General features: G+C 42.7%; 1 protein-coding gene across 1 annotated transcript in view; it reads left to right on the forward strand.

The window, feature by feature from the left end:
* Positions 1–15,482, forward strand: part of LOC138411103 (NACHT, LRR and PYD domains-containing protein 5-like) — a 402,447-nt gene that overhangs the window by 89,450 nt on the left and 297,515 nt on the right. The window contains exons 18-19 of the mRNA XM_069529793.1: positions 5,372–5,545; positions 5,919–6,092. Coding sequence (XP_069385894.1) covers positions 5,372–5,545; positions 5,919–6,092 — 348 coding nt within the window. The remainder of the gene's footprint in view (positions 1–5,371; positions 5,546–5,918; positions 6,093–15,482) is intronic.

The raw sequence follows: 15,482 nt of genomic DNA on the forward strand, positions 1-15,482 counted from the left end.
TCCCGCTTTGCTCAATGCGAGGACACTGCACAGGTTTCTAGTTTGGACTCCAACAAAGAGTCTGCAGAGTCTGCAGTCACTGAGCATGTTGTTTATGTCTTGTTGGACTATTTGAGACACGTGTAGCTGTGATCATAACGATGGAAAGTAAACAGTGGTACTTTATCACACAACACCATCTTAAAAGTAGCTTTAAAGTTTTGGTTGGAACTGAGGTGACGTTCGATGTCTCTCCAGCAGAATTTAGTTCCTGGAAGAGAGAGGAAGTCTTTGAAACTGATGAAATATTAACATTTAACTGTCAAATCAATAAATGCACTCAAGGAGTTCACAAAACTTCAGGCATTGTGAAATCCAGACTGCAGCTCTGCAACACATATTGAAAAAGGCAAAATGACTGGTGGGCAGAGCAGGTTCATCTATTTTTTGAACTTCTGTAAGGCTACAGACAACATTTATTTTAATTATTAACATGTTTATTACTTTATTAGAGGTCAATCTAAATATTCTTATCACTTTAAGGACGGATAAGAAATGAACTGATGTTCGTGCCAAATGTTTTTTTTTTCCCCACAACAATAAAATCATAATTATCTCAGTGAAGTTAAAATCCTTCTACCTTTACATCACCAAACATTTAAAACCTAATTCAGTTCAGAATGAGAAACTTTCCCTCTTCACATTAATGCAAAAACAGCCTCTGATTAAACAAACAACAATGTTTTGAATGTAAGTGACATAAATGATCGCCTGTGTGGTTTGACTGTTGCTGTGAGCTCATGGCGAGTGTTTGGACGTTGCTCAGTGACTCACACATTGAGATAAGATAAGAGGAGCAGAGTCCGTTCACTTTAGCTTCTGTTTCCTCCTCCACTCTGAGCTGCTCTCACTGTCACTAATAAACTCTCATCACTAGTGATCAGGACCTGATCAGTTCATGAAGTGACTCAGTGTCTGAGTCCAGAGTTTATGAGGCTCATTTAAACATCATGAAAAATGACCAGTCAACATTTTACAGCTCAGTAACATGAGACGCTCACAGTCAGGACTCAGTGTGAAAGTGAAGATCTGGATTCATGATCCTACATCAATTATTAAATAAATATATGATCTAATAAAACATGAACTGTGAACATGAGCCAGTTCATCTTCATGGAACTGGACTTTGAACTGCTTCAACAAGGAGGAGGAGCAGGAGAGCAGGAGAGTGTCAGACTCCATTTTCACTTGGAGGAGCAGGAGAAGAAAAGTGAGCAGGTGAGTGTTCACACAACTTTATGAAAGTTTTACTGTCACACTCTCTCACCTGCTGTTAACATCCATCTGCTGATCACACGGCTCCAAGTTTGTCAGTTCACACCTGGTGACAGACGTAGTTTCCATGTGATGGGATCACCAGAGACAGATGTGAACAGCAGGTGTGGAACAAAGTGTCTTCAAATGACTCATTAGCAGAGTTAACTCACAATTTCACTTTTTATCTTCATCACATCTGTTAATCAAGTGTTTAATACAGAATCATACATTACTGTGTGTGTGTGTGTGTGTGTGTGTGTTTCCTGAACAGACCTGTTTGTCCTGATTCCTGTGAGCTCAGTGTTTTTCCTCTCAAACTGAAGATGAGTGGTTATGAGGAGGAAGAGGACAGAGCAGAGTCTCCAGAGTTCAGCTGTGTGTCTCTGAAGAGTGACCGGTCCAAACATCAGCCTCTAGACTTCAGTAATGAACCTGGACCCTCACACACAAAGTAAGAGACTGTTTCTACTGTGAACTGATCTGAAGAGGATGTAGTTTCCTCTAGTGTGGCCCCTGCATTAGGACACAGCTTCATTGAAATTGGTGACTAATCTCTCAGAATCCCTCAAAGAGCTCAGACCTCCACCAAGGCCCAACACGCTCCTGATGAAACCACTTTGAAATTCACTACATACTCATTTTTATTTGGATCTGCACCAAATTTCACTCACTCATAAACATCAGTCCTGTGAACATCTGGTTCACAGAACACATCCTTCACCAAGTTTACTGGTGATCTGTTCAGTGGTTTTTATAATCCCACTAGCGAACAAACCAACCAACACACAAACATACAGGGTGGAAACAAAACCTCCTTGACAGAAGTGATGACGACCTGTGACTGTGACATTTGACTTATCAGGACATGTCTTCACAGAGAGAGGAGGAGGAGTCATGTTTCTGAGGAGGAGCAGTCGTCCCGCTGTGCTTCGTGTCAGGACGTCCTGAAGGATCCAGTCTCCACCAGCTGTGGACACTGGTTCTGCAGACAGTGCATCACCTCATACTGGGACCAGTCTGGTTCTTCAGGAGACTCCTCCTGTCCCCAGTGTGGACAAAGATCCAGAAGAGGAGCTGGAGCTCAGACAGCCGGTCAGAGCAGCACTGTACATGTGTCTGCTGATGTCTTCACTTCTGACAACAGCACATGTTTGAGTTTGTTCCTTCATACAGCATCAACATTTCACTTGGTTATAAAAGCACAAAGTTCAAAAGCTTTGATTTTCTCTAGTTTTTCTGTATCTGATGAAAACAATCAGCAGATTCTCAGATTCTCTGTCTTTAGTCTCACATTGTTTCTTGTCTTTCAGCAGATCGGGGTCTGCAGGAGGTTTTAGACCAACATAAGATCAGTGTGAGGAGGAGATGTGAACATGTGATTGAAGGAACTGAGGAAACAGGAAGTAGAACCCTCCTCAACAGGATCTACACTGAGCTCTACATCACAGAGGGACAGAGTGAAGAGGTTAATACTGAACATGAGGTGAGGCAGCTTGAGACGGCTTCCAAGAGGAAGAGCCTCCACGACACTCCCATCAAGTGCCACGACATCTTTAAAGCCTTCACTGACCAGCAGAGCAGCATCAGAGTCGTCCTGACCAACGGCGTCGCTGGCGTTGGAAAAACCTTCTCGGTGCAGAAGTTCACTCTGGACTGGGCAGAGGGTTTAGAAAACCAAGATGTGGGTCTGCTGGTTGTGCTTTCGTTCAGGGAGCTGAACCTGGTGAAAGACGAGCAGCACAGTCTTCTCACGCTGCTCCGTGTTTTCCATCCAACATTACAGAAGCTCACGGCAGAGACGCTCGCTGTCTGTGAACCTTTGATCATCTTTGACGGCCTGGATGAAAGCAGACTTTCTCTGGACTTCAACCACAGGAAGGTCGTGTCTGAGGTCACACAGAGGTCATCAGTCAACGTGCTGCTGACAAACCTCATCCAGGGGAATCTGCTTCCATCGGCTCTCGTCTGGATAACCTCCAGACCTGCGGCGGCCAATCAGATCCCTCCTACATGTGTTGACAGGGTGACAGAAGTACGAGGCTTCACTGACGCCCAGAAGGAGGAGTACTTCAGGAGGAGATTCAGTGAGGAGGAGCTGAGCAGCAGAATCATCTCACACATCAAGACGTCCAGGAGCCTCCACATCATGTGTCAAATCCCAGTCTTCTGCTGGATCAGTGCTACAGTTCTGGAGCACATGTTGACCACAGACCAGAGAGGAGAGCTGCCCAAGACCCTGACTGACCTGTACTCACACTTCCTGCTGGTTCAGACAAAGAGGAAGAACAACAAGTACGGTGGAGGACATGAGACGAGTCCACAGCAGCTGACGGAGGCTGACAGGGACGTTCTTCTGAAGCTGGGGAGGCTGGCACTTAAACATCTGGAGGAAGGAAACATCATGTTCTACCAAGAAGACCTGGAGCAGTGTGGTCTTAATGTCACAGAGGCCTCGGTGTACTCAGGAGTTTGTACTGAGATCTTCAGAAGAGAGTGTGTGATCTTCCAGAAATCAGTCTACTGCTTTGTTCATCTGAGCGTTCAGGAGTTTCTGGCTGCAGTCTACATGTTCCACTGTTACACCAAGAGGAACAGAGAAGAACTCAAGAACTTCTTGGGAACATATGGAAAAAAATGGGGTACCTTCTCCCTGGAGGACCTCCTGAAGAGAACCATGGAGAAATCCCTCACCAGTAAAAATGGTCGTCTGGATCTGTTTGTTCGCTTCCTTCACGGCCTCAGTCTGAAGTCCAACCAGAGAGTCTTAGGAGGCCTGCTGGGTCGAACACAGAACAATCCAAAGATCATCCAGAGAATCATCAACAACCTGAAGGAGATGCAGAGTGATGACATTTCTCCTGACAGAAGCATCAACATCTTCCACTGTCTGACTGAGATGAACGACCACTCAGTACATCAGCAGATGCAACAGTTCCTGACGTCAGAGAACAAATCAAAGGAGAAACTCTCTGAGATCCACTGCTCAGCTCTGGCCTACATGCTGCAGATGTCAGAGAAGGTTCTGGATGAGTTGGACCTGGAGAAGTTCAACACATCAGACCAGGGTCGACGGAGACTGATCCCAGCTGTGAGGAACTGCAGGAAGGCTCTGTGAGTCCAGACATGATCAATAACATGTTGAATCAGTGAACACATCCTCTGCCACTTTGTTAGTCTGAATGAAGCTTGTACCAGATCTGAAAGGATTCTCTTGAGGTGTTTTTAAGATAAAATGTTCATGAGGCAAAAAGAGGATTTACCAGGGTGAGGGTCACATGATCACGTGTTGTATGAATGTTGTTTTTTCTGATTTTATTCTCACAGATTTGATATTTTCTTTAATTACAGACTCGTTGGTTGTGGACTCTCAGAGACTCACTGTGAAGTCGTGGCTTCAGCTCTGAAGTCAGACCCCTCACATCTGAGAGAACTGGATCTGAGTGACAACAGGCTGCAGGATTCAGGAGTGAAGCTGCTGTGTGCTGGACTGGAGAGTCCAAACTGTCGACTGGAGACTCTGAGGTCAGGTCCTTAAATCCTTGAATGTTCACTTTTCCAACGTTCCTTCTTATTTGGTCATTATCTATTTAAATTGAATTGTCTCAGTTCTGCTCTGCTCACTGTCCCTCAGTCATCTGTCCCTCACCCAGCCTGTCAGTCACGTCCACCTCATCAGCCCAACTCCATTCACCTGCACACACCTGCTCCTGATCACTAGTGTCAGTGAATAACATGTGGACTGAGGCCGAGCACTCGTCCTCCTCAGGTTCTCAACAATAAGACACGTTCTTATTGAAGCACGTTGGACAGTTGATGAGTATAGAACCAAACAGGAAATGACTGTCAGGAGCCATCTCTACTTTAAACAGTGTTTAATGACACAAACCTACTCAGTGACCAAACACACAGAGAAGAAGGTGATGAATGAAACAATGGTCCAACATGTCTGATGTGATATTTATCTTCAGGTCACAGACTGGACTGAGGTCAGCAGCATGTTGAGAGTCTGTGTTGACATGATGACGATCCACAATAACAGGAGGACACATTCAAATATTCACATTTCTTTATTCAGGTTGAATCACTGCAGTCTGTCAGAGATCAGCTGTTCTTCTCTGGCTTCAGCTCTGAGGTCAAACCCCTCTCATCTGAGAAAACTGAATCTGAGTGACAACAAGCTGCAGGACTCAGGAGTGAAGGAGCTGTGTGGTCTTCTACAGAGTCCAACCTGTCCACTGGAGACTCTGAGGTCAGTTCACTGACTGACTTTTGTAGATCTCATATCTATAACACAACATTTATACATGATTCATCTCATTTAATTCTAATTTAATATAATTCCTCTTCATTCATAACTTGAATTCATGAATTAATCTCACATTTTAAATATTCAGCTACTTGTTAAAACTCATCTGTGTTTAGTTCTGGATTTCCTAAACTGATCTGCAGGACAGAGACCGGGTCCAAATAATATATTGTTACTGAATCAGGACTCGTCTTTAGTCCAACATGTCTGATTTCATATTTATCTTCCATGTTATGAGTCTGTGCTGACATGAATATTTGTTATTTTAACACATGAACTCATTTTAATTTACAGTTAAGTTTTATTCTTTATTCAGGTTGGAGGACTGCAGTCTGTCAGAGATCAGCTGTTCTTCTCTGGCTTCAGCTCTGAGGTCAAACCCCTCTCATCTGAGAGAACTGGATCTGAGCTACAACGAGCTGCAGGACTCAGGAGTGAAGGAGCTGTGTGGTTTTCTACAGAGTCCAACCTGTCCACTGGAGACTCTGAGGTCAGACATCATGTTTTAATGTCAAAGGTTCAGTGAGTAGAATTTAGTGACATCTAGTGGTGAAGTGTCATTTTGCTGCTGAATTCCCCCCCCCATGAAAGAGAAGCTGTTGTCGTCATAGAAGCTCAAAAGGTTCAGTTTGTCCAATTTTGGCTACTGTAAAAAAACATGGCTGCCTCCGTAGAGAGGACCTGCTCCTAAATATAAAGAATGTAAATATAAAGTACTTGAATGTTAAGTATTTAAATATAAAGTATTTAAATATAAAATATTTGAATCTAAAGTATTTCTGGATTATTTTCTCTTCAGTTTCTAACAATAGAATCTTACACACTGGAGCTTTAAGGTCAAAGCTCAGAACATGTGTTCCTAACAGTGAACACTGATACTGAGCTGAGAGATGTTTGTAGAATGAGCGGTGAGGACCGAGTCAGGCTCAATGTGACTGAACTTTTACTGACAGATAAACAATCCAACGCTGGACAATGTGTACATGTAATGTTTCTGTGGAAGCTAACCAGGATCTGTCCTGGTGGTCCTGTGGACCGACCACATGACAGCGTGCTGCGTTCGTGTTCTGGGACTGGGCTCATTTCAAACATGAAATCATGAAATAATGACATGAATATTTGTTATTTTCACACATGAACTCAGTTTAATTTACAGTTAAGTTTTATTCTTAATTCAGGTTGAAGAGCTGCAGACTGTCAGAGATCAGCTGTTCTTCTCTGGCTTCAGCTCTGAGGTCAAACCCCTCTCATCTGAGAGAACTGGATCTGAGCTACAACAAGCTGCAGGACTCAGGAGTGAAGGAGCTGCTTGATCTAGAGCAGAGTTCAGACTGTCGACTGGAGACTCTGAGGTCAGTAGATGTTTGGAGTCAGTCCAAGCTGCTTTCATCAGTATTTTACTAAACACAGTCAGTATCACAGTACAGATCCAGGGTCTGTACTACGAAGCAGGATTTGTGGTTATCAGGTTAACTTCAGGTTTAGTTTCTTCAGTCCTACGAAGCTCGCTCCGAAGCAGGTTAAGTTGGAGATCAACCCGTATAAAAGCTCCGCCCACTGACCAGCGTGACTCTCCACTGTTGTGTGGTGCACACTCTCCTTAAAGGGACGGAGAAGAGAAGTTTAAACCAACGTCTGGTTGGTTCAGTTGATCTCAGCCACTAACACACCCAGTACATCTCAATCTCTCCAGACTCATCCTGTCACCAAAATACCAGATGCTCTCAGTCAGGTCCCTGAAAATAGCTCCATGTGTTTTTATTGAGTAGTGATGTCAGAGGTTTGCACCACAGTGTCCTCAGAGACAGAGTGTCCTCAGAGACAGAGTGTGTCCTCAGAGACAGTGTGTCCTCAGAAACAGTGTGTCCTCAGAGACAGAGTGTGTCCTCAGAGACAGAGTGTGTCCTCAGAGTCAGAGTGTGTCCTCAGAGACAGTGTGTCCTCAGAGACAGTGTGTGTCCAACTAAAGCTCATCATAGAGACCACATCATGGGATTCAAACTCTGCTGTCAGTCAAACTGTCCATGTCTGTGATTGGTCATACGCAGTAAACCCCGCCCCTTTTATGTGACACATGTCTTCACCTGTAACAGCAGGAAATCCACCTCTCAAGTGTCCACTCTGCACTTTCACATGCAGAGGAAACACACGTGATGGTCAAAGTGTGTGCAGCTCTTAGCGTGTTCATTCCAACACGTGAACATGAAGCAGAGAGGAAGCTGCTCCACCTCTGAACAGGACTGAAGTCCCTGCTGCTCTTTATACTGGATGTGCTGCATCACTGACTCACAGCTGATGAAGTGAGTCTCTGTCAACACTGATGTCTTCTTCTCTCAACAGATGGTGGACAGGATCTTTGTTTAGGTTGATGTGAAGAGGACAGTGTGAAGAGGACAGTGTGTGTGGACGGAGGCTGAGCTGTGTCCTGATGATCCAGAGGCTGAAGCAGCAGCAGCTTGTGTGTAGAGCGGCTCTGACTGGGCCTTGTTGCTGGGAGGCAGAGTGGAGACAGAGCTCCAGAGGAATCAGAGGAGGTGAGCTGCTCTGAGATCAGCTGTCACACAGTGTCCAGTCCACCGTCCTCCCTGTGTGTTCCTGTGTGACACAGCATCATGAGTGGATCTGCTGCTGCTCTGTCCTTTGACACAGAAAAGTCAAAGTTGTAAATATTTCCAAGTTGTGTGCAGAAAAATATGCAGATTTAATGCAAATGTAACTTTCAAATGTAGAAAGTGAAATTCTATCTACTGGTGGGGACATGAAGCTGTGAGCAGTCGCTGTTATAAATTAATAACTGCTGAGTTCAGACGAGCGTCTTATAGTTTAAAACAATTTGTACAAATGTACATGAAATAAAAGGAAATGAGGGAATATCCCTTAAAGCTCCAGTGTGTAAGATTTAGGTGAAATGGAACTATTGGCAGAAATTTAATGGAGAATAATCCTCATGATGTTTTCACTGGTTCATTTCAATTGTCAATTTTATGAATTGTTGTTTTCTTTACCCCAGAAAAGACCCTTTATATTTAAATACTTTATATTCAAATACTTTATATTCAAATACTTTATATTAAAATACTTTATCTTCAAATACTTTATATTCAAATACTTTATATTAAAATACTTTATCTTCAAATACTTTATATTCAAATACTTTATATTCAAATACTTAATATATTTACATGGAGGGGACCCTCTCTACGGAGGCCGCCATGTTTTTTTAACATTCGTCCAGACTGGACAAACTAAACACCTTTTGAGTTTTAATAACTGAAGCTACCACAGTTTCTTTTTCATGTTTAGAAGGAGAGGGGGAGGGGAGGGGTGTTCAGCTGCAACATGACACTTCAACACTAGATGTCACTAAATTCTACACACTGAACCTTCGAAGTGACACTTTTCACGTCCAGGACATGATGTCATCACTTGGAACTGTCGTATGTCAACATGTTGTGTAAACTCCGACAGGACGTTCTAATGTTTTATCAATGATTATTGATTATTCTGAACATGATCTTATTCAGGTTAAGTTGATCAGAACATACAGTTTATACGTCAGTGTCTTCTTCAGATTATTGTCTTAATCTGGTTGATACCAGAATATTGTATCTATGGAAAAAAAACAGTTAGTGACATGTCAAATAAATGTATAAATAATAAATACATTCGTCTCTGTTTTGTGTCATTGATTGTTGAGAGGCAGCTTCCACTGATGCCACACTCTCAGAGAGCGACTACTGCTGTTTCTGACTTATTCAGGGAGATGTGGACTAGTTTGTGAACGTTTACTTACTCATATTGATCCGGGGCATGGATGGTTGAGACGCTGCGTACAGTTATGGTGTCATCCCTTCAAATCTGTTTTATTGTTTTCTGCTTCTGTCCTTATATGTACTGTATTTTAATAAAGCTGATTCCCAATTCCATATTTTTATGGGTCCATGCGATGTTAATTCTTTTATTTTTGTTTACTGACAATTTACAAGATGTGCCACACTACACACTCCTAACAGCGCTGCACAACAAATGAGTGATTGGGCTTCCCACACTAGGTTTCCCTAAAGATCAAGGAGAACAAAGTCATTTCTCTTAAGTATTGTGTCCTCATATTGCTTAGTACTTGTGTTTTTTGAACTGCATTCAAATATTAAGTGATATAACTGTTGTATACGTGTCGGCTATATTACATGTTCTGCTGTCGAAAACCTTTTGAGGACATCATTATTACTTTGCACTGTAACAATGTGCAACAAGTGACACGTGCTCACTTCACTGCATTCCCATCTGTACATTCCAGTATTTCCATATGTATATTTATGTAGCCTATTGTACACATCTTTATCTGATTTAATATCTGCTCTTTTTCTGCAGATATGCAAATCATGTATTGTTAGTTTCCATTTATCTGCAAACGTAGTAGAAAATGTCTTTCCTTCACTTGTCTTTAGTCTTGCAGCTTCAGGTCTCGCGGTAGAGACAATTTCAAGGTGTGTTAGCCTCTAGTGTACGTTCCGATCCACACAACAGTCTCGGGGCAAATCATTTCAAGACTGCCAACATGATGTAACCAGTTTCTGTGTAATGACTTTTATCCAGGCATCATAGATGTTGATAGAGAGTTGAGCTGTTGTTAGAACGATGTACAACAATCTGGTACACAAGAACGTGGTAGGACGTGGCAGTGATGTCAATGGAATAGATGCTTAATGACTGGAACTGGAACCCTGCTCTCTTTTCAATGAGTTACGTAAAAAGACTCAGATTTGCTGTGACTTTACTCCTCTGTCTGAAATGATGATGGTGAGAAGCTGTTATTAATGCATCATTAGCTAATTAATGTTCGTGCTTTGTGAACATGAAGGAATTTTTCATTTTAGAGTCACAAAGTCAAGTTTGTTCTCTAGAAGTCTCTGGAGCACTAACCTGACGTGCTGCCGATGTTCTTGCTGACTTCAGGAGAAAATGAGGATGTCATCTAGATACACAAACACAAATCGGTTCAGCATGTCTTTGAGCACATCGTTAACTAAGGTTTGGAAGGTGGCGGGAGCATTGGTGAGGCTAAACGGCATCACCCGGTACTCAAATGGCACAAGGGGGTTGTTGAAAGTCGTCTTCCACTCGTCTAATTTAGAGAAGTTGTTAGCCTCATGAAGGGGATCAAAGCTGATTCTATCAGGGGCAGTGGATACTTGTTTTTAACTCTACTATTATTGAGAGCATGAAAGTCTATACAGGCTCGCAGGGAGCCATCTTTCTTTTTAACAAAAAAGAATCCAGCTCCTACAGGGGATGAAGATGGTTGATGAGTCCCCCAGACAGCGCTTCCTGAATGTATTGTTCCACAGTCTCTTTGTCAGGTTTTGACAGGTTGAACATTCTGCTGGAGGGAAGCGTGTGGAGGTTGTTGGTGCAATCGTAAGGTTGGTGAGGGGGTAATGAAAGGGCCTTGTCTTATTTTCTGAAAAACCTCCCCAAGGTCGTGATAAACTGAGGGACCAAGGGATAGGTCAGGAGTTTTAGAAACAGGTGAGTGAATGGAACCTGAAGAAGGCCTGGCCGATCTGAGACAGTGTAAGTGACAATGTACGCTCCAACCTACTACACTGTCTCCAGTCAATGTGGGCATTGTGGAGTTGCAGCCAGGGTTGACCCAGAAACAAGGGTGAGTGAGGAGAAGATATGACCAGAAATTGGATGGACTCTTGGTGGTTGGAGGTGAGCAGGGTAATAGGGGTGGTTTGGTGGGTAATTCGAGCCAGGTGTCATCTAAGGCATTAACCTCTATGGGTTCAGGAAGAGGAGTGAGAGGGATGTTGCTCTGAGAAACTAGAGTCCATGAAGTTCTCATCAGCTCCAGAACCCACCAGGGCCTAGAGAGGGAGACAGAGAGAATTAATACTGATCTTAGCATCTACCAGAGACGTTTGGGATGAGTTACGGTTGATGGAGGAGCTCGTCTGGCTCAACAGGGTCCCTCCTCTGCCTGATGAGCCTAATCTTTTGGCCGATTTGGACACTGGACAAGGGTGTGGCCTGGCTGGCCGCAGTACTGGCAGAGCCTCTCTCTGAATCTCCTCCATCTCTTTCTGTCTTGCCTACCAACCGCTCCTGGAGGAGGAGGTACTGCTCCTGCTCTCCAAGCCAGGGAGACTTCCTCCCCACCCAAGCTCTCCAACTTCCAGCAGGCCTGCCTGGAGCAGACTGCTAAAACCTTCCAAAGGCAGTGACGCGAGAGAACTTCAGCAGAATTGGCCACGACACAAGGTCTGACCACAGACGCACAACAGGAGCCACAAACCAACAGGACCACTTCACTGGACTTCAAACAGCACATCCAAAAAGGACCTTCCCCTCTTTTTCATGGACGGGTAACACAACTGGGCTTTATTATTACGCTAGGCTACACAAAGGACTGTTTAATTCTATTTCTATTTCATGTGATGTTTATAAGTTTGACTTGTGTTGTTGTGATATTTGTTCATATGTTATTTGAAAGTCAATGTTAGTTCTGTTCACTCTCTCTGCAGGCATCTAACTACTTTCTTTAACCTGGCACCTCACACACTCATCTCCACAAACTTAACACACACATGTGATCTCAGCCACATGGTCTCACCACTCCAGGGGGCCTTTTGTCTCCATAGTGGCCAGCCGCCATTTTGAATCTCAGTCACTCACTCACACACACATATGCATACTTGCATACACATCTACACATCTGTATATAGTAAGTCCACCTTTTGTTAGTTTGTGTGTTTATACTTTTATTATGTTCATAATAAATGTTTTTCTTTAAAACACGTCTTCATTAATGTTGCATCAGTGTGAATTGTGCCTCTACACGGTCAAGAACTCCACATCCTTCAACTTTGCGAGCTGTTGATGTGGTAACTTTGGTTATTGTTATTTATTCAGTTATTCATTAGAGTTCCAGATTTGTAGTCAGTAATTCCATGAGACTCATTCAATATATTTGCTGTTGTAACCCCATGAAAAATACAGTTGGGTTTATTGCGTGTGTTTTCTTGCTGGATTCATGTTCATTCATCTTCATGTGTGAGTTCATGAAGAGAGCTGTGTTTGTGACTGTAGTTGCTTTGAGTAGCCACCAGGGGGCGCTTCGTGCGTAGTCAATACAGGATATTCAGTTATATGCTACGTGCTAATATGCTAATCGGTGAGCACGTGTTCAGTCCCGATGAAAGCTCGTGTTGTTCTCGTGTTTCAGAGGAAACAACCGGAGATTGACCGTAAACGTCGCGGAGATGTTTCAGTGAGTTAGAATGCTGAGGATGAGTTGTCCATGGAATTGTTCACGTGACGACCGTAATTCTTGCTGCGTCATGTTTGGACGCCATGTGCAAGGTTGATGATCGTCCGCTGAGGCTGATGACGTGTGAACTGACAGGGTTTCATGTTTGAACGTGAACTCTGCGTGAACTTGAGTTTGAGATGGTTGAAACATGAGCATTGATACCGATGAGAGATCATCGTCTGTGCAACGTGGTTCATGAAACACTGTGAAAGACTCACATGAACGGTGACTTGAGGTTTATGTCTCATGATACAGTTGTTTCTAGGTTGCGTTGGAGTTGGACAGAGACAAGAAATATAATTCTGTACAGAAAGTGATGGAGAACTTTAGATTCTGCTCTGCACATTGTTTTCTGCTGGATGGACATTATTCGGACAGTGTGGATATTGACCAGGAGCTCCACACACACACACACACACACACACACACACACACACACACTCCATAGACTTTGACATGGACTCTAACTGACTTTGGACTGAACTTTATTGAACTTTGAACTTTGCTATCAGAACAGCTAGAAGCTGGAAAGGACACTTTATTTCGGTTAGTTTTTTTCTTGTTTATTCGGAGGATTTTGAATCCGAATGGATTTCACTTTGAGTTATTTGTGTAAATAAATATTTGTGTTAACTTTGCACATTAGCCTTCCCTCGCTCCTTGAGTTGAACCAGGGTACGGTATTTATCTACCTGTCTAACTAACTGGGTCATACACTCCAGGTTACACTATCTTTTCCCTTCCTTTGACGGGCGGTGCCCCGATTTATCTTTTATCAATTCAAGTTATCATTTAATATTTTTAATATTCATATTTAATATGTTTCTGATAGCCACATTTATTGAATGGCCAAAAGCACAACATTGAATGGTGCCACGTTTAATATAGTATAATTACAACAGTAGTAATAGTAGGGATAGTCAGAAAATAGACTCTGGTAAAAGCAATAAATAAGTAAACATGCAATATAAGAGCAAGGAGGTATAAAATAGAAATAGAATGGAAATTATATTTTCAATTGAAACAGAATATATACAGTGGAATGCTCATCAGCCATTGAATTCCACTGATAGGAGAGAGAATTAAATAGATAATAAATATTGTGAAAAATCATATAAAGACAGAAAGTCTCCAATCTTTCCTTTTAACACTTTTTAATTGATGTGTGAATCATTGATTCCACCATTCCGCCTTTAAATACGGAGCAGAAGTCATGAGGGCGCCTCCCTGTGGACAGATGGATGCACAGCAGCTGGTCCAGTAGCAGCTCTGTCTCCAAACAGCTGATCAGACTCTTCTCTCCTGTGAACATCCGGTGAGTCCAACAGTCTCTTGACTTCTTGTTCTTCTAGACATTTGTTTGACAAGATGTTTCACTGGTGGAGGAAAAGCTTGTGTTTGTATAGTTTTGTGTGTTAAAGAGGGTTCACTCTGCTCAAAGTCTGAGAAATAGAATGATTTGAACTGATCAGTGTGTTTGTTGTTTATCCCTGAAAGTGTTGTTGTCGTGTTTGTTAGTTGATCTCTGGACTCTTTATTGTGTCATTCAGACTTTGTCTTTTCTCATTATTTGATATTGTAATTCTGTGTTCACAGACAGAAATGTTTGTATGTGTATTTGTGGAAAAAGTGGGTGGATGAAACCAGGACTGCTCCTGTAATGAATGTAGAGCTCTGCTCATTTTTACAAGTTGATCTGTGGAACTACACGTGCAGCTCATAGAATGTGAATATGTTTTTGGATCTGTTGGTTTCTATACTTTTCCTCACTTTGTTGAACACCCAGAAAAGTTCTATTTGCTCCACGATGTGCTGTGTGCATCACAGGTAAGTTATGGTTTGTGATTATGGGAAAAAAAGTCAAATATATGAAGTCAATAAAAGTGAATCTGTGAAGGCATTGAATGTATGTTTTGCTGTGGCACAAATAAAAGTCATATTCTTTGAATGGTATTTTTATATCTGTTTGCATTTCTGTGGAGCTGTGGACAAGACAGCAGGAGACAACAGGCCAGATTAGCAGGCCTCCCCCAAATCTAAAAATGATCATATTACATTCTTGCCACCACCAGGTTGTTTCCTAATCAGGTTTTGTCACTTCACTTAAACCTTCCCTCCCCCAACCAGTTGACTCTTATGATGCTTGACCTGACTCCAACCCTGACTAACCTGGACCAGGTATCCTGGCCTACTCTCCAACCTCGGACTCTGATTTACAGTTTGATATTCACCCTGGGAGGAGGCCCTTCCTGACTGGTAGAACACAGGGCAAGAAGTTCTCAATGCATTCACGTCCTTTACCAGCAGATGTCAATGTTTGACTTGTTTCCCGCTTTGCTCAATGCGAGGACACTGCACAGGTTTCTAGTTTGGACCCCAACAAAGAGTCTGCAGAGTCTGCAGTCACTGAGCATGTTGTTAATGTCTTGTTGGACTATTTGAGACACGTGTAGCTGTGATCATAACGATGGAAAGTAAACAGTGGTACTTTATCACACAACACCATCTTAAAAGTAGCTTTAAAGTGACGAAAAGCTTCTGCATTCTATATTATGACGTCTT

The sequence above is a fragment of the Paralichthys olivaceus genome, chromosome 1 (assembly GCF_024713975.1).
Source record: "Paralichthys olivaceus isolate ysfri-2021 chromosome 1, ASM2471397v2, whole genome shotgun sequence".
Taxonomy (NCBI): Eukaryota; Metazoa; Chordata; class Actinopteri; order Pleuronectiformes; family Paralichthyidae; genus Paralichthys; species Paralichthys olivaceus.